Source organism: Tursiops truncatus, chromosome 10 (genome assembly GCF_011762595.2).
Source record: "Tursiops truncatus isolate mTurTru1 chromosome 10, mTurTru1.mat.Y, whole genome shotgun sequence".
Lineage (NCBI taxonomy): Eukaryota > Metazoa > Chordata > Mammalia > Artiodactyla > Delphinidae > Tursiops > Tursiops truncatus.
This window is the reverse complement of record NC_047043.1, coordinates 8,485,967-8,506,222: the sequence shown is the minus strand read 5'-3', so window position 1 is coordinate 8,506,222 and position 20,256 is coordinate 8,485,967. Positions and strand designations below refer to the sequence as shown.

The 20,256-nt window shown below is 40.7% G+C and overlaps 2 protein-coding genes across 2 annotated transcripts in view; one reads left to right on the top strand and one right to left on the bottom strand.

Moving 5' to 3' along the window:
* The window catches only part of TMEM170B (transmembrane protein 170B), a 42,997-nt gene extending 33,938 nt beyond the window's left edge, over positions 1 to 9,059 (bottom strand). Inside the window, exon 1 of the mRNA XM_019945212.3 lies at positions 8,744 to 9,059. Within this exon, the coding sequence (XP_019800771.1) occupies positions 8,744 to 9,059 (316 nt within the window). The remainder of the gene's footprint in view (positions 1 to 8,743) is intronic.
* LOC141279671 (uncharacterized) lies at positions 8,478 to 13,951 on the top strand. Its single transcript, XM_073810209.1, has 2 exons — positions 8,478 to 9,881; positions 10,237 to 13,951. Exon 1 carries the CDS (start codon positions 8,478 to 8,480, stop codon positions 9,771 to 9,773), a length of 1,296 nt encoding a protein of 431 aa, XP_073666310.1. The 3' UTR covers positions 9,774 to 9,881; positions 10,237 to 13,951.
* Positions 13,952 to 20,256: the final 6,305 nt, after the last annotated feature.

The following is a 20,256-nucleotide window of genomic DNA, read 5'->3' as shown; positions in this document are numbered from 1 at the left end:
AGGCTCTTGGTGCTACAACCAGGAGTCAGTGCTGTGCCTCTGAGGTGGGAGAGCCAACTTCAGGACACTGGTCCACAAGAGACCTCCCAGCGCCACATAATATCAAACGGCGAAAATCTCCCAGAGACCTCCATGTCAACACCAGCACCCAGCTTCACTCAACGACAAGCAAGCTACAGTGCTGGACACCCTATGCCAAACAACTAGCAAGACAGGAACACAACGCCACCCATTAGCAGAGAGGCTGCCTAAAGTCATAGTAAGTCCACAGACACCCCAATACACACCACCAGACGTGGACCTGCCCACCAGAAAGACAAGATCCAGCCTCATCCACCAGAACACAGGCACTAGTCCCCTCTACCAGGAAGCCTACACAACCCACTGAACCAACTTTAGCCACTGGGGACAGACACCAAAAACAACGGGAACTACAAACCTGCAGCCTGCAAAAAGGAGACCCCAAACACAGTAAGATAAGCAAAATGAGAAGACAGAAAAACACACAGCAGATGAAGGAGCAGGATAAAAATGCACCAGACCTAACAAATGAAGAGAAAATAGGCAGTCTACCTGAAAAAGAATTCAGAATAATGATAGTAAAGATGATCCAAAATCTTGGAAATAGAATAGACAAAATGCAAGAAACATTTAACAAGGACCTAGAAGAACTAAAGATGAAACAAGCAACAATGAACAACACAATAAATGAAATGAAAAATACTCTAGATGGGATCAATAGCAGAATAACTGAGGCAGAAGAACGGATAAGTGACCTGGAAGATAAAATAGTGGAAATAACTACTGCAGAGCAGAATAAAGAGAAAAGAATGAAAAGAACTGAGGACAGTCTCAGAGACCTCTGGGACAACATTAAACGCACCAACATTCAAATTATAGGGGTTCCAGAAGAAGAAGAGAAAAAGAAAGGGACTGAGAAAATATTTGAACAGATTATAGTTGAAAACCTCCTTAATATGGGAAAGGAAATAGTTAATCAAGTCCAGGAAGCACAGAGAGTCCCATACAGGATAAATCCAAGGAGAAACACACCAAGACACATATTAATCAAACTGTCAAAAATTAAATACAAAGAAAACATATTAAAAGCAGCAAGGGAAAAACAACAAATAACACACAAGGGAATCCCCATAAGGTTAACAGCTGATCTTTCAGCAGAAACTCTGCAAGCCAGAAGGGACTGGCAGGACATATTTAAAGTGAGGAAGGAGAAAAACCTACAACCAAGATTACTCTACCCAGCAAGGATCTCATTCAGATTTGATGGAGAAATTAAAACCTTTACAGACAAGCAAAAGCTGAGAGAGTTCAGCACCACCAAACCAGCTTTACAACAAATGCTATAGGATCTTCTCTAGGCAAGAAACACAAGAGAAGGAAAAGACCTACAATAACAAACCCAAAACAATTAAGAAAAAGGGAATAGGAACATACATATCGATAATTACCTTAAATGTAAATGGATTAAATGCTCCCACCAAAAGACACAGACTGGCTGAATGGACACAAAAACAAGACCCATATATATGCTGTCTACAAGAGACCCACTTCAGACCTAGGGACACATATAGATTGAAAGTGAGGGGATGGAAAAAGATATTCCATGCAAATGGAAACCAAAAGAAAGCTGGAGTAGCAATTCTCATATCAGACAAAATAGACTTTAAAATAAAGACTATTAGAAGAGACAAAGAAGGACACTACATAATGATCAAGGGATCGATTCAAGAAAAAGATATAACAATTGTTAAGTATTTATGCACCGAAGATAGGAGCATCTCAATACATAAGGCAAATACTAACAGCCATAAAAGGGGAAATCGACAGTAACACATTCATAGTAGGGGACTTGAACACCCCACTTTCACCAATGGACAGATCATCCAAAATGAAAATTAAAAAGGAAACACAAGCTTTAAATGATGCATTATACAAGATGGACTTCATTGATTTTTATAGGACATTCCATCCAAAAACAACAGAATACACATTTTTCTCAAGTGCTCAGCGAACATTCTCCAGGATAGATCATATCTTGGGTCACAAATCAAGCCTTGGTAAATTTAAGAAAATTGAAATTGTATCAAGTATCTTTTCTGACCACAACGCTATGAGACTAGATATCAATTACAGGAAAAGATCTGTAAAAACTACAAACACATGGAGGCTAAACAATACACTACTTAATAACGAAGTGATCACTGAAGAAATGAAAGAGGAATTCAAAAAATACCTAGAAACAAATGACAATGGAGACACGACAACCCAAAACCTATGGGATGCAGCAAAAGCAGTTCTAAGAGGGAAGTTGATACCAATACAATCCTACCTTAAGAAACAGGAAACATCTCGAATAAACAACCTAACCTTGCACCTAAAGCAATTAGAGAAAGAAGAACAAAAAAACCCCAAAGTTAGCAGAAGGAAAGAAATCATAAAGATCAGATCAGAAATAAATGAAAAAGAAATGAAAGAAACGATAGCAAAGATCAATAAAACTAAAATCTGGTTCTTTGAGAAGATAAACAAAATTGATAAACCATTAGCCAGACTCATCAAGAAAAAAAGGGAGAAGACTCAAATCAATAGAATTAGAAATGAAAAAGGAGAAGTAACAACTGACACTGCAGAAATACAAAAGATCATGAGAGATTACTACAAGCAACTCTATGCCAATAAAATGGACAACCTGGAAGAAATGGACAAATTCTGAGAAATGCACAACCTGCCAAGACTGAATCAGGAAGAAATAGAAAATATGAACAGACCAATCACAAGCACTGAAATTGAAACTGTGATTAAAAATCTTCCAACAAACAAAAGCCCAGGACCAGATGGCTTCACAGGCGAATTCTATCAAACATTTAGGGAAGAGCTAACACCTATCCTTCTCAAACTCTTCCAAAATATAGCAGAGGGAGGAACACTCCCAAATTCATTCTACGAGGCCACCATCACCCTGACTCCAAAACCAGACAAGGATGTCACAAAGAAAGAAAAGTACAGGCCAATATCACTGATGAACATAGATGCAAACATCCTCAACAAAATACTAGCAAACAGAATCCAACAGCACATTAAAAGGATCATACACCATGATCAAGTGGGGTTTATTCCAGGAATGCAAGGATTCTTCAATATACGCAAATCAATCAACATGATACACCATATTAACAAACTGAAGGAAAAAAACCATATGATCATCTCAATAGATGCAGAGAAAGCTTTTGACAAAATTCAACACCCATTTATGATAAAAACCCTGCAGATAGTAGGCATAGAGGGAACTTTCCTCAACATAATAAAGGCCATATATGACAAACCCACAGCTAACATCATCCCCAATGGTGAAAAACTGAAAGCATTTCCACTAAGATCAGGAACAAGACAAGGTTGCCCACTCTCACCACTCTAATTCAACATAGTTTTGGAAGTTTTAGCCACAGCAATCAGAGAAGAAAAGGAAATAAAAGGAATCCAAATTGGAAAAGAAGTAAAGCTGTCACTGTTTGCAGATGACATGATACTATACGTAGAGAATCCTAAAGATGCTACCAGAAAACTATTAGAGCTAATCAATGAATTTGGTAAAGTAGCAGGATACAAAATTAATGCACAGAAATCTCTGGCATTCCTATACACTAATGATGAAAAATCTGAAAGTGAAATCAAGAAAACACTCCCATTTACCATTGCAACAAAAAGAATAAACTATCTAGGAATAAACCTACCTAAGGAGACAAAAGACCTGTATGCAAAAATTATAAGACAGTGATGAAAGAAATTAAAGATGATACAAATAAATGGAGAGATATACCATGTTCTTGGATTGGAAGAATCAACATTGTGAAAATGACTCTACTACCCAAAGCAATCTATAGATTCAATGCAATCCCTATCAAACTACCATTGGCATTTTTCACAGAACTAGAACAAAAATTTTCACAATTTGTATGGAAACACAAAAGACCCCGAATAGCCAAAGCAATCTTGAGAACGAAAAACGGAGCTGGAGGAATCAGGCTCCCTGACTTCAGACTATACTACAAAGCTACAGTAATCAAGACAGTATGGTACTGGCACAAAAACAGAAATATAAATCAATGGAAGAGGATAGAAAGCCCAGAGATAAACCCACGCACATATGGTCACCTTATCTTTGATAAAGGAGGCAGAAATGTACTGTGGAGAAAGGACAGCCTCTTCAGTAAGTGGTGCTGGGAAAACTGGACAGGTATATGTAAAAGTATGAGATTAGATCACTCCCTAACACCATACACAAAAATAAGCTCAAAATGGATTAAAGACCTAAATGTAGGGCCAGAAACTATCAAACTCTTAGAGGAAAACATAGGCAGAACACTCTATGACATAAATCACAGCAAGATCCTTTTTGACCCACCTCCTAGAGAAATGGAAATAAAAACAAAAATAAACAAATGGGACCTAATGAAACTTCAAAGCTTTTGCACAGCGAAGGAAACCATAAACAAGACCAAAAGACAACCCTCAGAATGGGAGAAAATATTTGCAAATGAAGCAACTGACAAAGGATTAATCTCCAAAATTTACAAGTAGCTCATGCAGCTCAATAACAAAACAACAAACAACCCAATCCACAAATGGGCAGAAGATCTAAATAGACATTTCTCCAAAGAAGATATACAGACTGCCAACAAACACATGAAAGAATGCTCAACATCATTAATCATTAGAGAAATGCAAATCAAAACTACAATGAGATATCATCTCACACCAGTCAGAATGGCCATCATCAATAAATCTAGAAACAATAAATGCTGGAGAGGGTGTGGAGAAAAGGGAACCCTCTTGCACTGCTGGTGGGAATGTGAATTGGTTCAGCCACTATGGAGAACAGTATGGAGGTTCCTTAAAAAACTACAAATAGAACTACCATATGACCCAGCAATCCCACTACTGGGCCTATACCCTGAGAAAACCGAAATTCAAAAAGAGTCATGTACCAAAATGTTCATCGCAGCTCTATTTACAATAGCCAGGAGATGGAAACAACCTAAGTGTCCATCATCGGATGAATGGATAAAGAAGATGTGGCACATATATACAATGGAATATTCCTCAGCCATAAAAAGAAATGAAATTGAGCTATCTGTAATGAGGTGGATGGACCTAGAGTCTGTCATACAGAGTGAAGTAAGTCAGAAAGAGAAAGACAAATACCGTATGCTAACACATATATATGGAATTTAAGGAAAAAAATGTCATGAAGAACCTAGGGGTAAGACAGGAATAAAGACACAGACCTACTAGAGAATGGACTTGAGGATATGGGGAGGGGGAAGGGTAAGCTGTGACAAAGTGAGAGAGTGGCATGGACATATATACACTACCAAACGTAAAATAGATAGCTAGTGGGAAGCAGCCACATAGCACAGGGAGATCAGCTCGGTGCTTTGTGACCACCTAGAGGGGTGGGATAGGGAGGGTGGGAGGGAGGGAGATGCAAGATGGAAGAGATATGGGAACATATGTATATGTATAACTGATTCTTTGTTATAAAGCAGAAACTAACACACCATTGTAAAGCAATTATACTCCAATAAAGATGTAAAAAAAAAAAAAGCATATTCACTCAAACAGATGTAGCTGAAAATAAGGCGACTAGAATGTTTTAATCATGCAACTGTTAAGTATTGTTTTAAAAGCTCAATTCAATAAACATGCATTGAGCATATACTACGTGCCAGATACAATACGCTAGGATTCCAGAATTCCATGATTACAACAATGACCCCACCCTCAAAAAGCTCACAGTCTAGAAGAGACAAATAAAAATTATAATGTAATTGAAAAATATAACAACAAAAGCATGTATAAGGAGCAGAAGGAACAAGATGAAGCACTTAATTCATTCTGTTTATAGAGAACAGAGAAGAAGTAGCTAAAGCAGCTTGGAAAGGGGGAAAGAGTAATTCTGTAGGCAGAGACGGGTTTCAAGCCTAGCTCAGCCATTTCAAGCTATTTGATGTGGGCCAACTTTACCTCTCTGAGCTTGTTTGTAAATCTGCTTTGGAGAGTTACTCTGAAGATTAGAAATAATATATGTAAATTTCCTGATACATAGCAGGCATTTAATAAATAGGAGTTATCTTGTTTTAGAAGTTGTGTGTTTGTTTTTAATAGACTAAGTTCTAAATGGCACTGTAGATGCAAGAGGGAGGGGATATGAGGATATATGTATACATACAGCTGATCCACTGTGTTATACAGCAGAAACTAACACAACATTGTAAAGCAATTATACTCCAATACAGATGTTAAAAAACCAAACAATTTTAACTTACATCTTAATTATGAAGCCAAAAACAAATAAATGGCACTGTAGGAGGCATCACTTAACTAATGACCAAGCTGCATCTGGGATCGCAAAGGTCACCAGCATGGAGAAGGTCATGATGAACCACATCAGAATGTTACCACTTACGGAGTCTACTTTTTAGCAGTAATGGGGTTCCTAACGTGGTACATTCACCTGCTGGTGAAGCCTATTTCTAATCTATTTTCTCCATTTTTACAGAATTTTGCGTACTCAGACTCTATTTAATTTTCCTAGAAGAGGTTCCCATGCTCCTCAGTCCCCGCTCAGTCCTGGTTTTGGATGGTCAGCATATCCCATATCCTTTATAAAATGGCAAGTCCAATGAGCAACAGCTGATTATTAGGACTATGTTAGGAGATAATTAGAACTAACCCTGGGTTGAAACTACTATTGTTAGCCTAACGGTTGACCTATGGGAACAGGAAGCCACTGTAATGATTCAGAATGTTAAAGTAAATATTTTAAAATATTGTTAAATCTGTCCGAGAGGTAAGTTACATTTACATTTACTCTATGGTTCCCAAAGCTAATTTTCTCTAAATACCCACCGATGAGCTAAGCCAGTCATTAACATATACAAATACATATTCTTAAATCCTTATTTTTCATTTTACTCCAATAAACATAATTCATACAACATTTGAAATAGTAACAGTGGATAAACACAAGGAACGCCATAAGTAAAATAAAGCGGTCTATCTCAAAATTCAATTGAATTATGAAATGGTTCTTATGTCAGTGTAGGTTTTCAGAACTAAAAACATGTTCCTGACCTGCAACCAGCATGTAAGGTCAGTGTGCTCCAAGTTAAATAACCACAGATTAAAAGTGAGGGCACTATAATCCAATCCAGAATCCACATTAATTTTATTTATTTATTATTTATTTACTTTGCGGTACGTGGGCCTCTCACTGTTGTAGCCTCTCCCGTTGTGGAGCACAGGCTCCGGACGTGCAGGCTCAGTGGCCATGGCTCACGGGCCCAGCCGCTCCGCAGCATGTGGGATCTTCCCGGACCGGGGCACGAACCTGTGTCCCCTGCATCAGCAGGCGGACTCTCAACCACTGTGCCACAGGGAAGCCCCCCGCCCCATGTTAATTTTATATAGCAGTTTCCACATTCAAGGCACACAGCGTCTTTAAACTCAACCTTGTGGTAAATAATCCCAATTTTTCTCTATGAATATCTGAATTCCATGTAATGCTAGATTTTATAATATCTTGTATCCTATCAAGACAGGTTATATTTGTAAAATATTCTCCATAGTCTTAACCAGTTTAACATAATGCATTCTGAAATACTAATGCTCTATCAAAATTAGCTGTCTTACACATTTCCAAAAATTAAATCCTGAGTATGTTTTTAAGATTTTTCCGTGAGAAGCACGCACTGAGGAGTCATCAAACTGCAACTGAAATTACTTTCTTGTAAACACTAATCTTTAGCGAGTATTTTTTAAAGTCAGGGTATAATACAAGCATTTCTGCATTAACCAAGCCAGAAGTTTCTCCACAAACCAGACCTACAAATTTGATTTTTAAAGTTTATGAGTATTATTGCTCACTTTTACAACTAGAAATTGATGTTAATTACTATAATATATTAAGTCCAATTCCCTCCTGATAGCCTTGACGTATGAAGGGAAATACACAAAATTATCAAATGTCACAGAAGCAGCAGCTTGAGGCCAGAGGGAGTCAGACAGACAAAAGGAAATAGGAGAGGGAGGAGATATACGGTTAAAGCAAAAAGTGCTTAGAATTCACCAGACCTTGACCCAGCCCGTGACCTAATATAATCTACTTAATGAGTCATTTATATCGCAAAAAAAACAAAAATTAACAGTTGAAGCAAACTGATCATTGTGAGCAGGGAATTTAAGTCCTGCATTCGATTTGAGATTTGCAAGAAAGAAAAAGAGCTAAACTAGAAAAAGACCTAAAGAGCAAGAAACGCGCGCGCGCGTGTGCGTGTGCGTGTGCGTGTGCGTGTGTATGGAGGTGGGGAGATAAATAAAGGCTAACTGTACTCAAGTCTCAGCGCTAAAGCTATTCCACGCGTACTACAGAAGCAGGGCGGTCGCCGGCCCTCCCCATGCAGGAAGGGAGGGGAGGCGGGGGTCGTGGATTCTCCCCCAGCGCTTCTGGAGCCGGGGTCTCGGGGGACTGGCGTCGGCGCCCCCAGAACAGGAGCGGAGCGGATCCAATTAACACCTTCCTCGCCAGGACTTGGGACCGCGAGCTCCCGAGCGGGGCGCGCTCGGGGGTGGGGCGGCGAGGAGCGCTTCCCCTCCGAGGGAGGGAGAAGGGAGGCAAGGGGCGGCACCGCATCCCGGTCCCCACCCCGGGCGCATCAATTACCCGTAAGGTTCCTCAGCACCGTCCCGTGGGCCCAGAGGCTCAGGACCTGCTGCACCGACAGGTTGATCATGGAGTGGTCGCCCCCCTCCGCCTTCATCTTCCCTGGGGGGCGCCCGCCGCCCTCTCCTCCGGCGCCGGGCGGCGGCGGCGGCTGCGAGGCTCCGGGGGCGGCGGCGGGTGCGCGGCTCCTCCAGGCCGCCGCCGCCGGGGGAGGCTTCGGGTCGCCGGGCTGGTCGCTGTTGCTGCCGCCGACGGGCCTCCGGGGGGGGCCGCTCAGCGCGTCTCCCAGGCAGCCCCCTCCCCGCCGGGGAGACATCGAGGACGGCGGACTGGGGAGGGGAGGGGGCCGGGCGCTCTCCCTGCTCGGCCCCCGAGCGATAACTCGGGTCGGAGGAGGCCGCTGCCGCTCCCTCTCAGGGGCAGCTCGGAGCCGCGGGGGCCGGGCACGCGAGGAGGCCGAGGTCACGCCGGGAGGTCCGGGGTGATGGGCAGCCGGCAGGTGCAGCCCCCGACGGGGCTCAGCTCATCACCGCGAGAGGACGAGCAGACCCGGGACTCGGAGGAGGCAGAGGCGGCGGCGGCGGCGGCGGCAGTGGCCGCGGCAGCACCTGCCGCCAGCCTGCCAACCCTCCTGCCGCCGACACTCGAGGAACCGCCCCCTCCACCCGCGGCCGCCCCGGGCCGATCGTGCGCGCGCGCACGGGTCCCCACCTCCCCCGCCCTCCCCGGAGCTGCTGCGCATGCTCATTCTCCCTCTTCCCGCGACCCGTCGCCCTTCGACAGCCGGCCGGCCCCAAAGCCCTCCTCCTCCTGCTTTGCGCGCGCGCGAGCTCGCGAGGCTGACGGGGCTGAGCCTCGGCCCGCAGTGGGGCGGAGGGAAGCGCGGCCTACGTCACTAGCGCCACCGCCGGGCCTCGCTGCTGACTGGGCGCTCCAGGGGAACCAGCTCCACGCCCTCCCTGCCCCCCGGCCCCCCGGCCCCGGGCGCGCGCCCTGGGAGAATCCGGGCGGTGCTGGAGCTCCAGGCTGAGCTGCAGCCCCGACCCTACGTGACGGGGAGCGAGGTGTCAAACTCCGTCAGGTGGATGCTGTGACAGTTCACATCTTTGGCTTCGAATGAAATACATTGGATAAAAAGGTTTGAGTACAACTTTTTCTAACAAGTGTAAATATCTCAACATTGTAGATTTGTCAATTTGTGGGTTTGGGGTTTGGGTTTTTTTTTGGGGGGGTGAGTCACATGACCTGGGTAGGTTACTACTTGCAGAATATATCCGAAAGCCATTAAAACAGAAACAGACCCACTTTACGATTCATCCAGTCCTACCCACAGCCAGAACCTGGGCCTCCCGTGGTTCCGGCATCTGAAATCACCTGGAGTCCCGGGGCTAGGCAGGTGGCCTACACCTCAAGGCCACCCTCGGGGCTAGCTCATTTTTCGTTGCAGTACTCTCTTTACCTAAATTGTAAAAGTCTCCGTTATCTCCCCTCAGCCCCGCCCAGCTCAGGACTTAAACTAGACCTCTCTTCCCGTGGTTTGCTGCCTTTCTCCATATCCACCGTTAGCCCGAGGAACTGTCTAAAATTCAGCCACAACAAAGTGAACTCCTCCTTGAAGTCTGAAACCTTTTATCTTGAAAAATAAGAATTAAATTTTGGCAGTGATCACATATGCACCAGTCAGCCGCCTCTCCCCATCCTTTTTCAATCTCTTTACTGTCTGAAAAGAAAATCTGCAAAGGACGCCGAAGTTCATGCTGGAGCTAAATCATCAAGTACTTTGGGCAAAACGCAGGAGGGTTGGATCACCTGTAAAGGGTGTTCTTGGGGACCACCTTAAAATATACATATGCATATTTATATACGTATGTACGTGTCAACGGAAATAATGTACAGCGAGAGAGGTGTGAGTTAAGTTTTATTTGGGGCAGAACGAGGACTGTAGCCGGGGATACAGGCTTTCAGGCAGCTCTGAGCAGCTGCTCTGAGGAGGTGCGGAGGTCAGTATGTGAAGTCAATATGTGACTTTGGTGAAGGGGACGTATGTGCCCTTAAGCACACATTTTGGCAGAAAGTTGCTGCTGGTCACAAGAAGGTTGGTGCTGGTCACGAGGAGCAGGTGTCTCTGTTAATGATTTTAGTGCTTTTGTAGATGTGAGAAGATGCAAGAAATTGGGCTCATAAATTCTCCTGAAAATACCTAACTGAAGACCTGTTGTGCCAGTTTTTCCTGGAGCACGGAGGGCCTCATTCCTGATCTCCACCCTGAACTCCTTTCAGGGTGTGGGGAAGTTTAGCGGCTGCAGTGGCTACTGACTTCATTCTTATAGAACCAGAAGGCAAAAAACAATTTTTAGTTGGCATATGTATTGTCTGTTTGATGTCGCAACACAGGAGGAAAGGGAAGAGTCTGCATCACTAATAAGAACTGAGCCAAAACTCATAATGTGGAGTTATCGTCTTCTGAGGATATAGAATTCATGAGATCTTAATTTAAGATTATAAAATAATCAGACTTAAAAGAGGCTTTACCACTTTGCTAATTCACTTTATTTTACAGATAGGGGAAACTGATTCTGCAGAATTAAGTGCCTTAGAGAGGTGACACCACTTCACAGCCTAGTTTCTGAATTCCTACTCTGTTCATTCTTTCCAGTAGCCACATCTTCCTTACCTAACTATCAACTCCATACCTTTAAGGTTCTGGATGGGGAGATGCAGGTTACCTAATGATTACCAATAAGAGATTTGACATGATATGATTAGCGGTATTAGAGAATATGACTACATTCAATGAAGGGTTCATATCAAACTCTCTAAGCAGCAGCTCATTAAACTCTCACATCAGGAACTTTTAGTTAGTTTACACGGAATCAGTGGGGTTCTTATTATTACACACTACTGTTTACAACATGGTAGCATGCATTTAAAATATTCAGAACCTGGGACAGTGCCTAGCACATGGTGTTCATCAAATATTTGTTGAATGAATAAATGAATAAACTTAGAAAAGTCAGCATTTTTCTTGTTTCACATAATTTTTTTAATGGAACCTAAGTGTTGATTTCTGGAAATGAGAAAGTAAGACACAACAAGGAAGACCCAAATCGATAATGCACTTTGATAACCAGACAACGTTTCCCTTGCTATTCAGCTCAATTCAGTAAGCATTTATTTGGCATCTGTTATCTGTAATAATGTTCTGTGCTAGGCATTACCTACAGGATTTGAAGATTCATAAGGTCTCAGCTCTCTAGGCTAACACCTTGCATTCAACTTGTGTTTGCCTTGATAAAGCTAATGATAAACATAATGATATGTTGGAAGCGTATATTCTTAAGTGAATTGAACATTTCCCAATGACCAAGGTTATGAAACCCAAAACTGAATTAATGCAGGTGGAAGTTGTGTAATTTCTTTCAGTATTGAGTTAATACACCGGTCAAGGAATGGTTTAGTCACATTCCTGCCAGAAATCAGGGAACACCCCAAATAAATTCTAGAGGTCTCTTTTAGCCCCGTGCCCTTGCATGTGAAATAAATAACAATTCACAAAGAGTTCCTAGTTTATTTCTTACACACAAGTAAGGGAACACCCATAAGTCTTAGGAATCCTATTAATTGTCCAGAGAGGGCCCAGAAGAAAGCTTTTAAAGTCAATTAGAATATAAAATGATATTGATCCTTTGAGAAAAACATTAACTATGAGGACATCTTTCTCCTTTATTATTTTCCTTTCTCGCTGTACAGTACTATATCACAGAATCACATTACATAGGCAACCTAATTTCATCTCACGACACATTTCAGCAGCTCCAAACTCTGAGTGATGGGGCAGGTTTAAAAGATTCATTATCTGGAAAATATGGTTTGAACACTGGCTGCATCACTTACTAGCTTTAAAATGGGAATACTAATGGTACCTCTTCAGATTTTTGGCATCATTTAACTAGTAGTAATAATCAACACAGCTCCTTCCTCCTGCCAGACCTTGTGCCAAGTACAACGTATTAGCTTATTTAATTTTCACAAGGATGGGTTGAAATTTCATAACACTAATTTAATAGTGTTAAATTTTATAACACTATTAGACAATTTTTTTTTCAAAATCTATACACAAAACCTCACTTCTGCCCAAATCTTGTTTCTTGTTCTTATACGCACACGCACACACACACACACACACACACACAGCGAAAGCACTGTTGGTTTTTTTGAAGAAGAATATAAAATTCTGTTGGAAGAAATGACAGAAATAAGAGGAAGAAATGGTCGTGCATATTATTTTAAAATAGGTACTGCACTGAAATTTACTTGTTGAAATGTTTCTCAGAACCCCTGTTAAGAGTCAAGAGACATTTCCATCACAGTAAAGCAGAAAAACAAGGTATGTCCTATTTTGTCTCCGCAGTAAGATATGGCATACCTAGGGTGCCAGGTCACCATTATGGGGCTACTGAGGGGTCCAGCCCTGTCCAGAAAAGAGCAGAGAGATGGTCCATATTGGCAGTGGGAAATGACGTCCACCCACAGTCCTGGAGGGTTAGGAGCATGTTTGAGATGGAAGGACAGGCAGGTAACTGCCCGTGCCTCTAGCTCCATTTTCCACCTCATCCTTGTTGTCTTCCCTCCACCTGTGCATACAAACCACCTACCTTCCAATTTCTGCCAGATGCTGCCCAGCCCACTCCCCACTGCCGTGTAGCTCCTTGTTTATTATCCTAAGTCTTTAAAAAAGATAATACACGACATTTGAACTCTAAGAATTCATTCTCTGAGGCCTGAATATGAGGGTAAAGAAAGACTCTGCTAAAATCACACGCATACAAAATCCTGCATTTGGCAACACAGGAGACTCAGTTTCCCCCCTAAAAACCAGTGTCTGAAATTACCCTGCATCCAGTCTGGTCATATTATGGATGGAAGGCCAAACGTAAAACACATAAAATAGTGTGTTGATTAAATGCCACTTGTAGATTCATGATGCATAATCCACACTAAACTCACTTCTTAAAGTACTTAATTGTTGAGCTAAACATCATAAAACATTGTATGCCAAGAACAAAATGGTGAAAATGGTATTTCACTGTATTTTATTGGCGATTTTCTGATTTTAAGTGAGGTGACACATTTTATGTGTGTGTGAAGGAACATATTGATTGCCTTTTCTAGGCACTTCTGCCCATTTTTCTTTGGGGTAATTTATCTTTTAAAACCTTACATGTAGGAGCTTTTAAATATTTAACAAATTAACCATTTGTGCTATGTACTGTATACATCTTTTTCAGTTTGTCCGTAGCCTTTTAGCTTTAACAAAACTCTTTGGTCGTGTAGAAATTTCTGATACTTATGTCGTCAGCCTTTTCTTTTATGGTATCTAAGTCTTCCGCCATGCTTTAAAATGTCTTCCCTTCTCAGATTTGATTTTTTTAAGTCTCATATCTTTTCTAAAATTTTATGGGTGTCTTTGTTTACACCTTTGGTCCACTTGGAATTTTTTTAATGTAAAACATTTAGTAGAGATCTAATTTTGTTTTTCCAGATGGCAACTGAATTGTCCCAAAACATTTATTGAAAAATCCATCATTTTCCCACTGACCTAAAACACCAGCTATATCATGTTCAAAATTTCTGTGTATACTTGGATTTATTTCTGGACTTTCATTTTTGTCCTATCTATTCATGTGTCAGCACCATACTATTTTTATTTTCTTTAACTGTACAATATGCTTCAGGTTCTTCTAAGATAGGTCTTCCTTTTCTATTCATCTTTCAATTTGTTTCCTGATTAATCTTGAATGTGTATTATTCTGGAAGAACTTTAAAATCAGCTTCCTAATTCTAAAAATATTACTGGTTATATTTTCACTGAAGTCGTGTTACATTTATAAATAAATTTAAGGGATGTTGAGATACTTTAATGTTTTATTTTATTAAGAAATTTGATTTTGAAAAGTTGTTGAATATGTCTCTTTTTAGCATCTATGGATATGACAATGTGATTCTTCCTTTGGTCCTAAATATATGAGGATTATATTAAAATTTTCCTAATACATTTTCTTTGAGTTTCTAGAGTTAATGCCACTTAGTCATGATCTCTCATTCTTTTAATATGCTACTTAATTCCATGTCTTAATCTTTTATTAGAATTATGTCATCAGTATTGTGAGTGAGATTGATCTGTACGTTTCTCTTTAGAATTGTGTTTAATTTAGTTTGTGGTTTTTATTTTTATTTTTGCTAATTAATGTTGTGTTGGCTTTATACAAAATATTTAGAAGCTGTCCTTATTTAGATTTTTCTTTTCCTTTGGTGTTTGGTGAAATTCAACTGTAAAACTGCTGTCGATGCTTTAGGGAAGCAGCTCTTTGTCAGTTTTTTTCTAGGTAGTGTTTTTTCCTATGGCAGTTTATCCATTTCGATATTTTTTCTCTTCCTGATTTCTTTCTGTAATTTTTTCATTTGAACCATTTTTATCTATCTGATACAATTTTTAAAAGTAATTTGCAGTGTTAATCAATACCTCTTGCAAATCTTTTAACTTCTCCAACAAGTTGCTTATTTTGCGAACGTACACATTCTCTAATTTTATCTTAATTATATTTGCTAATCATTTTATATTTTTTCCAATTAATCAGCTCTAAGATGTATTTATCAGTTCTCTGTGTTTCTGTATATTCACTTTTTTTCTTTTATCATTATCAGTTAGTTTCTTCTGCTATTCTTTGGATAGTTTTGTTATTTTTATAAATATTTAACTTTGAATTTGCCCTGAGCACTGCTTAGGTTGTATCGTGTAGCTTTTTTTTTTTTTTTTTTTTTTTTGCGGTACGCGGGCCTCTCACTTCTGTGGCCTCTCCCGTTGCGGAACACAGGCTCCGGACGCGCAGGCTCAGTGTCCATGGCTCACGGGCTTAGTTGCTCCGCGGCACGTGGGATCTTCCCGGACCGGGGCACGAACCCGCATCCCCTGCATCGGCAGGCGGACTCTCAACCACTGCGCCACCGGGGAAGCTCTATCCTGTAGCTTTTGATACATGATGTTCTAGTAACATTTCCTGTTGTTACCTTCTAGAAATTCTGCCATCTTACTTTTGATTTCTACTTTGAAGTTATGTAAAAGAGAGATTCTTTTTTAACTTTCAACTTTCAAAGGGAGGCAGTTCTATATTTTTTTAGCAGTTCATAGTTTAATTACTGTGTAGCCAAAGACTGTTATTTATACCATTTCCACTTTGAGGGATTTACCGATGTTTTCTTTGTAGCCCAGTATATGGTTAATTTGGGGAAGTGAGTACACAATTAAAGAAGGTGCATTCTCTGTTTTTAGGGAATAGTGTGGTCTATATGAATAAGATCTACCATATTTATTACGTTACTAAAGGTCTTCTATAATCTTACTTATTTTTGTCCACTAGATCTGCTTTAGGCTATACCTTAGGTTTCACTAGACCATGCTACATAACAAAGAAACTTAGAATCTCATTGGTTTAAACAACAAATCTTATTTCTTTCTGGTGTTGCATGAGAGCTGCAGCCCTGTTGCGGTTCCCCTGGGATCTACCTGGATAGTAAATATCTGGGGTAACTGGGAATGAAATGAGAACATCTGGCCCACTGTAAAAATATAAGTTTGAACTGAAGTTAATAATTTTCATCACTTTTCTTTCATTATACTAATCATATGTGTTAAAAAATAAGAAAAACACTGTTCCTTCCCTTAAAGACCCTAGCATTGGTTTAAGAGAATAAAACATGCATTAGAAACAATAGAAGACAGTTAACAACAACCTGTGACTGAGTATACACTAACATTGTATAATTATATATATGTAAATGTATGTTTATTATGTATACGTGTATAATGTAGTGCATAATGTGTTATTATACATGTATATAGTATACATTTTAATATGTATTATATGTAACGTATAGTAATATGTATAATAATATACATATATGTATTGTATATTGCAGGAATAATATATATTATATATTTTACATATGTTACATAATATATGTGTGTAGTCAGTAAGTAATATTACATATATGTATATATTTATATATGTAATACAATGCGTAAACTCAGTTACGGACATATATATTTACTATATATATATATATTCCATAAGTGCTGAGGGTATTATAAAAATAAGACAGGATGATTAGAGCCTTCTTCATAGCCAAGGTCACGTGACCCAGTTCTCAGTTGGGGAAAAGGTAGTATCAAGTAGGGCACTTGGCTCCTTCTCTTAGTTTCTCCATCACTCCTGATGACCAAAGGAATGGAAGACTGTGTCTTAAAATCAAATTAACAGGGGCTTCCCTGGTGGTGCAGTGGTTAAGAGTCTGCCTGCCAATGCAGGGGACACGGGTTCGAGCCCTGGTCCAGGAAGATCCTATATGCTGTGGAGCAGCTAAGCCCGTGCACCACAACTACTGAGCCTGCGCTCTAGAGCCCGGGAGCCACAACTACTGAGCCCGTGAGCCTAGAGCCCGTGCTCCACAATAAGAGAAGCCACCGCAATGAGAAGCCCGCGCACCGCAACGGAGAGCAGCCCCCCACTCACTGCAACTAGAGGAAGCCTGCATAGGGCAACAAAGACCCAACGCAGCCAAAAATAAATTAATTAAATAAATAAATTTTAAAAAAAGAAATCAAATCAAGTTAACAGATGTTGATTGAGTGAGGAGTAAGTTGTGCAATTGTTGAACAGATGTCATCTCTCACGATTAGCCAAGAGTTCTGCGTAACCAAAAAGTTGTACAACAAAATGCAACTTCCTCTCTGCAACCAGGGCGCATTTCTTGCTTCTCAGAGTCTGGCCTCCGAGGGAGCCTCCTCTTTTATTTCAACCTCCTTATATTTTTCCTGGATTTCCAAGCTCAAATAAAGTGCAGGCTAGTATTTCACTGCGAAATATGACACAGAATGCAATAGAAGGATGAATAAAGAATTTAATTTACTCCAGGGTGAAGATGAGGCAGTGAAAAATTTGTGTTTCATGTGAACTAAGAGTCCCATTAAAAAGATCTCATTTTAAGCAAAGTGACTTTTTTTTTCATGAAAAGACATTTTATCTTAAATATAGCAGTGCGTACATGTCAATCCCAAACTCCCAATCTATCCCTCCCCCAACCTTTCCCCACAGTAACCGTAAATTCGTTCTCTAGGTCTATGAGCCTGTTTCTGTTTTAAGCAAAGTGATGTTTTGTTAATGATCTTTTTTTCTTTCTTTCTGTAATTTCTGGGAAAGTTACAGCAGGGTCAAGTTAAAGATGACCCTTTTTCCCTTTGCTTGTCCTTCTTCCTTTCTGAAAATCTGAACATGATGTGAATAGCTTATTAGGCATTTTGAAATCATAGTTTATTCCTTTCTGTTCTTTGTAAGCCTTTGAAAAACAAGGCCATTTCCTTCTCATGCATATTGAGGTATAAGAAATAAGGAGGAAAAAATAAAGCCATGTATTTAAATGTACTTAGAAATTGCTGAGTGGACCTCAGTTGGAAATTCACGAGTAAAAATACCATCATTGCTTCAGTGAGTAGCCAGTTAGGGCTTAACTGTTGAAGTATCCGGGGAAAAATTGATATATAATATGTAGTTAAAAAAACTTTTGTCAAAAGCCTTGCCTGGTTTGAAGTCATCAAGCATGTATGCCAACAAGATTGATACTCTATTTGAAATCAGAATGTTTTCTTTCACATTTGGGTATTTAAGACTACTTTGATAAATATTTGGCACACTTTTAAAAAATACCCTCAATGGTACTAATGTTTATAATTTAAGGGTGGACTTGGCATTTGGAAAGAGTCAGAAGTTGCTTGGTGTAATGTCAGTTGAGTGGCCAGCCTGGCAAGAAACGTCTTTTGAGTAAAAGTGAGGTGTGTCATGAGTGGTGAAACCTTTGTGTAGTTTGGAACTACCTGGTTTGGAAGAAAATTAAAATGTGTTTGAAGTAATGGCAACGCCATTAGAATAACAATCTACCTTCCAGATTGTCTTCTCTGAAGAATTATATCATTTTGGAACTATAAATGGTAGTAAGTCATTAAAACATGCAATCTATTACTTTATAGTCACATCTCATGAAATCTTTCATTTGCCCTGGATTTGGTCTTTGATGAAGATATATATTATCTCTAAATTCTTTAGTCTGTTCCTCTCTCTGGAGATTTTATTTATTTTCTGTGTTTAAATATGCACACATAACTCCTACTTAAAAAGAAACAATTGGCCCTGAACCAAGATGGCGGAGTAAAAGTACATGCTCTCACTCCCTCTTGTGAGAGCACCAGAATCACAACTAGCTGCTGGACAATCATCGACAGGAAGACACTGGAACTCACCAAAAAAGATACCCCACATCCAAAGACAAAGGAGAAGCCACAGTGAGATGGTAGGAGTGGCGCAATCACAGTAAAATCAAATCCCATAACTGCTGGGTGGGTGACTCACAGACTGGAGAACACTTGTACCACAGAAGTCCACCCACTGGAGTGAAGGGTCCGAGCCCCACGTCAGGCTTCCCAACCTGGGGGTCTGGCAGTAGGAGGAGGAATTCCTAGAGAATCAGACTTTGAAGGCAAGTGGGATTTGATTGCAGGACTTCGACAGGACTGGGGGAAACAGAGACTCCATTCTTGGAGGGCACACACAAAGTAGTGTGTGCATCGGGACCCAGGGGAAGGAGCAGTGACCCCAGGGGAGACTGAACCAGACCTACCTGCTAGTGTTGGAGGGTCACCTGCACAGGCGGGGGGTGGCTGTGGCTCACCATGGGGACAAGGACACTGGCAGCAGGAGTTCTGGGAAGTACTTCTTGGCATGAGCCCTCCCAGAGTTTGCCATTAGCCCCACCAAAGAGCGCAGGTAGGCTCCAGCGTTGGGTTACCTCAGGCCGAACAACCAACAGGAAGGGAACCCAGCCCCACCCATCAGTACTGAAGCAGATTAAAGTTTTACTGAGCCCTGCCCACCAGAGAAACAGCTCTACCCACCACCAGCCCCTCCTATGAGGAAAGTTACACAAGCCTCTTAGATAGCTTCATCCACCAGAGAGCAGACAGCAGAAGCAAGAAGAACTACAGTCCTGCAGCCTGTGGAACAAAAACCACATTCACAGAAAGACAGACAAGATAAAAAGGCAGAGGGCTATGTACCAGATGAAGGAACAAGATAAAACCCCAGAAAAACAACTAAATGAACTGGAGATAGGCAACCTTCCAGAAAAAGAATTCAGAATAATGATAGTGAAGATGATCCAGGACCTCAGAAAAAGAATGGAGGTAAAGATTGAGAAGATGCAAGAAATGTTTAACAAAAACCTAGAAGAATTAAAGAACAAACAAACAGAGATGAACAATACAATAACTGAAATGAAAAATACACTAGAAGGAATCAATAGCAGAATAACTGAGGCAGAGGAACAGATAAGTGACCTGGAAGACAGAATGGCGGAATTCACTGCCGTGGAACAGAATAAAGAAAAAAGACTGAAAAGAAATGAAG

Coding starts and splice junctions, on each gene's coding strand:
- LOC141279671 (XM_073810209.1), top strand. CDS start 8,478: ATGCAGGAAGGGAGGGGAGGCGGGGGTCGTGGATTCTCCCCCAGCGCT.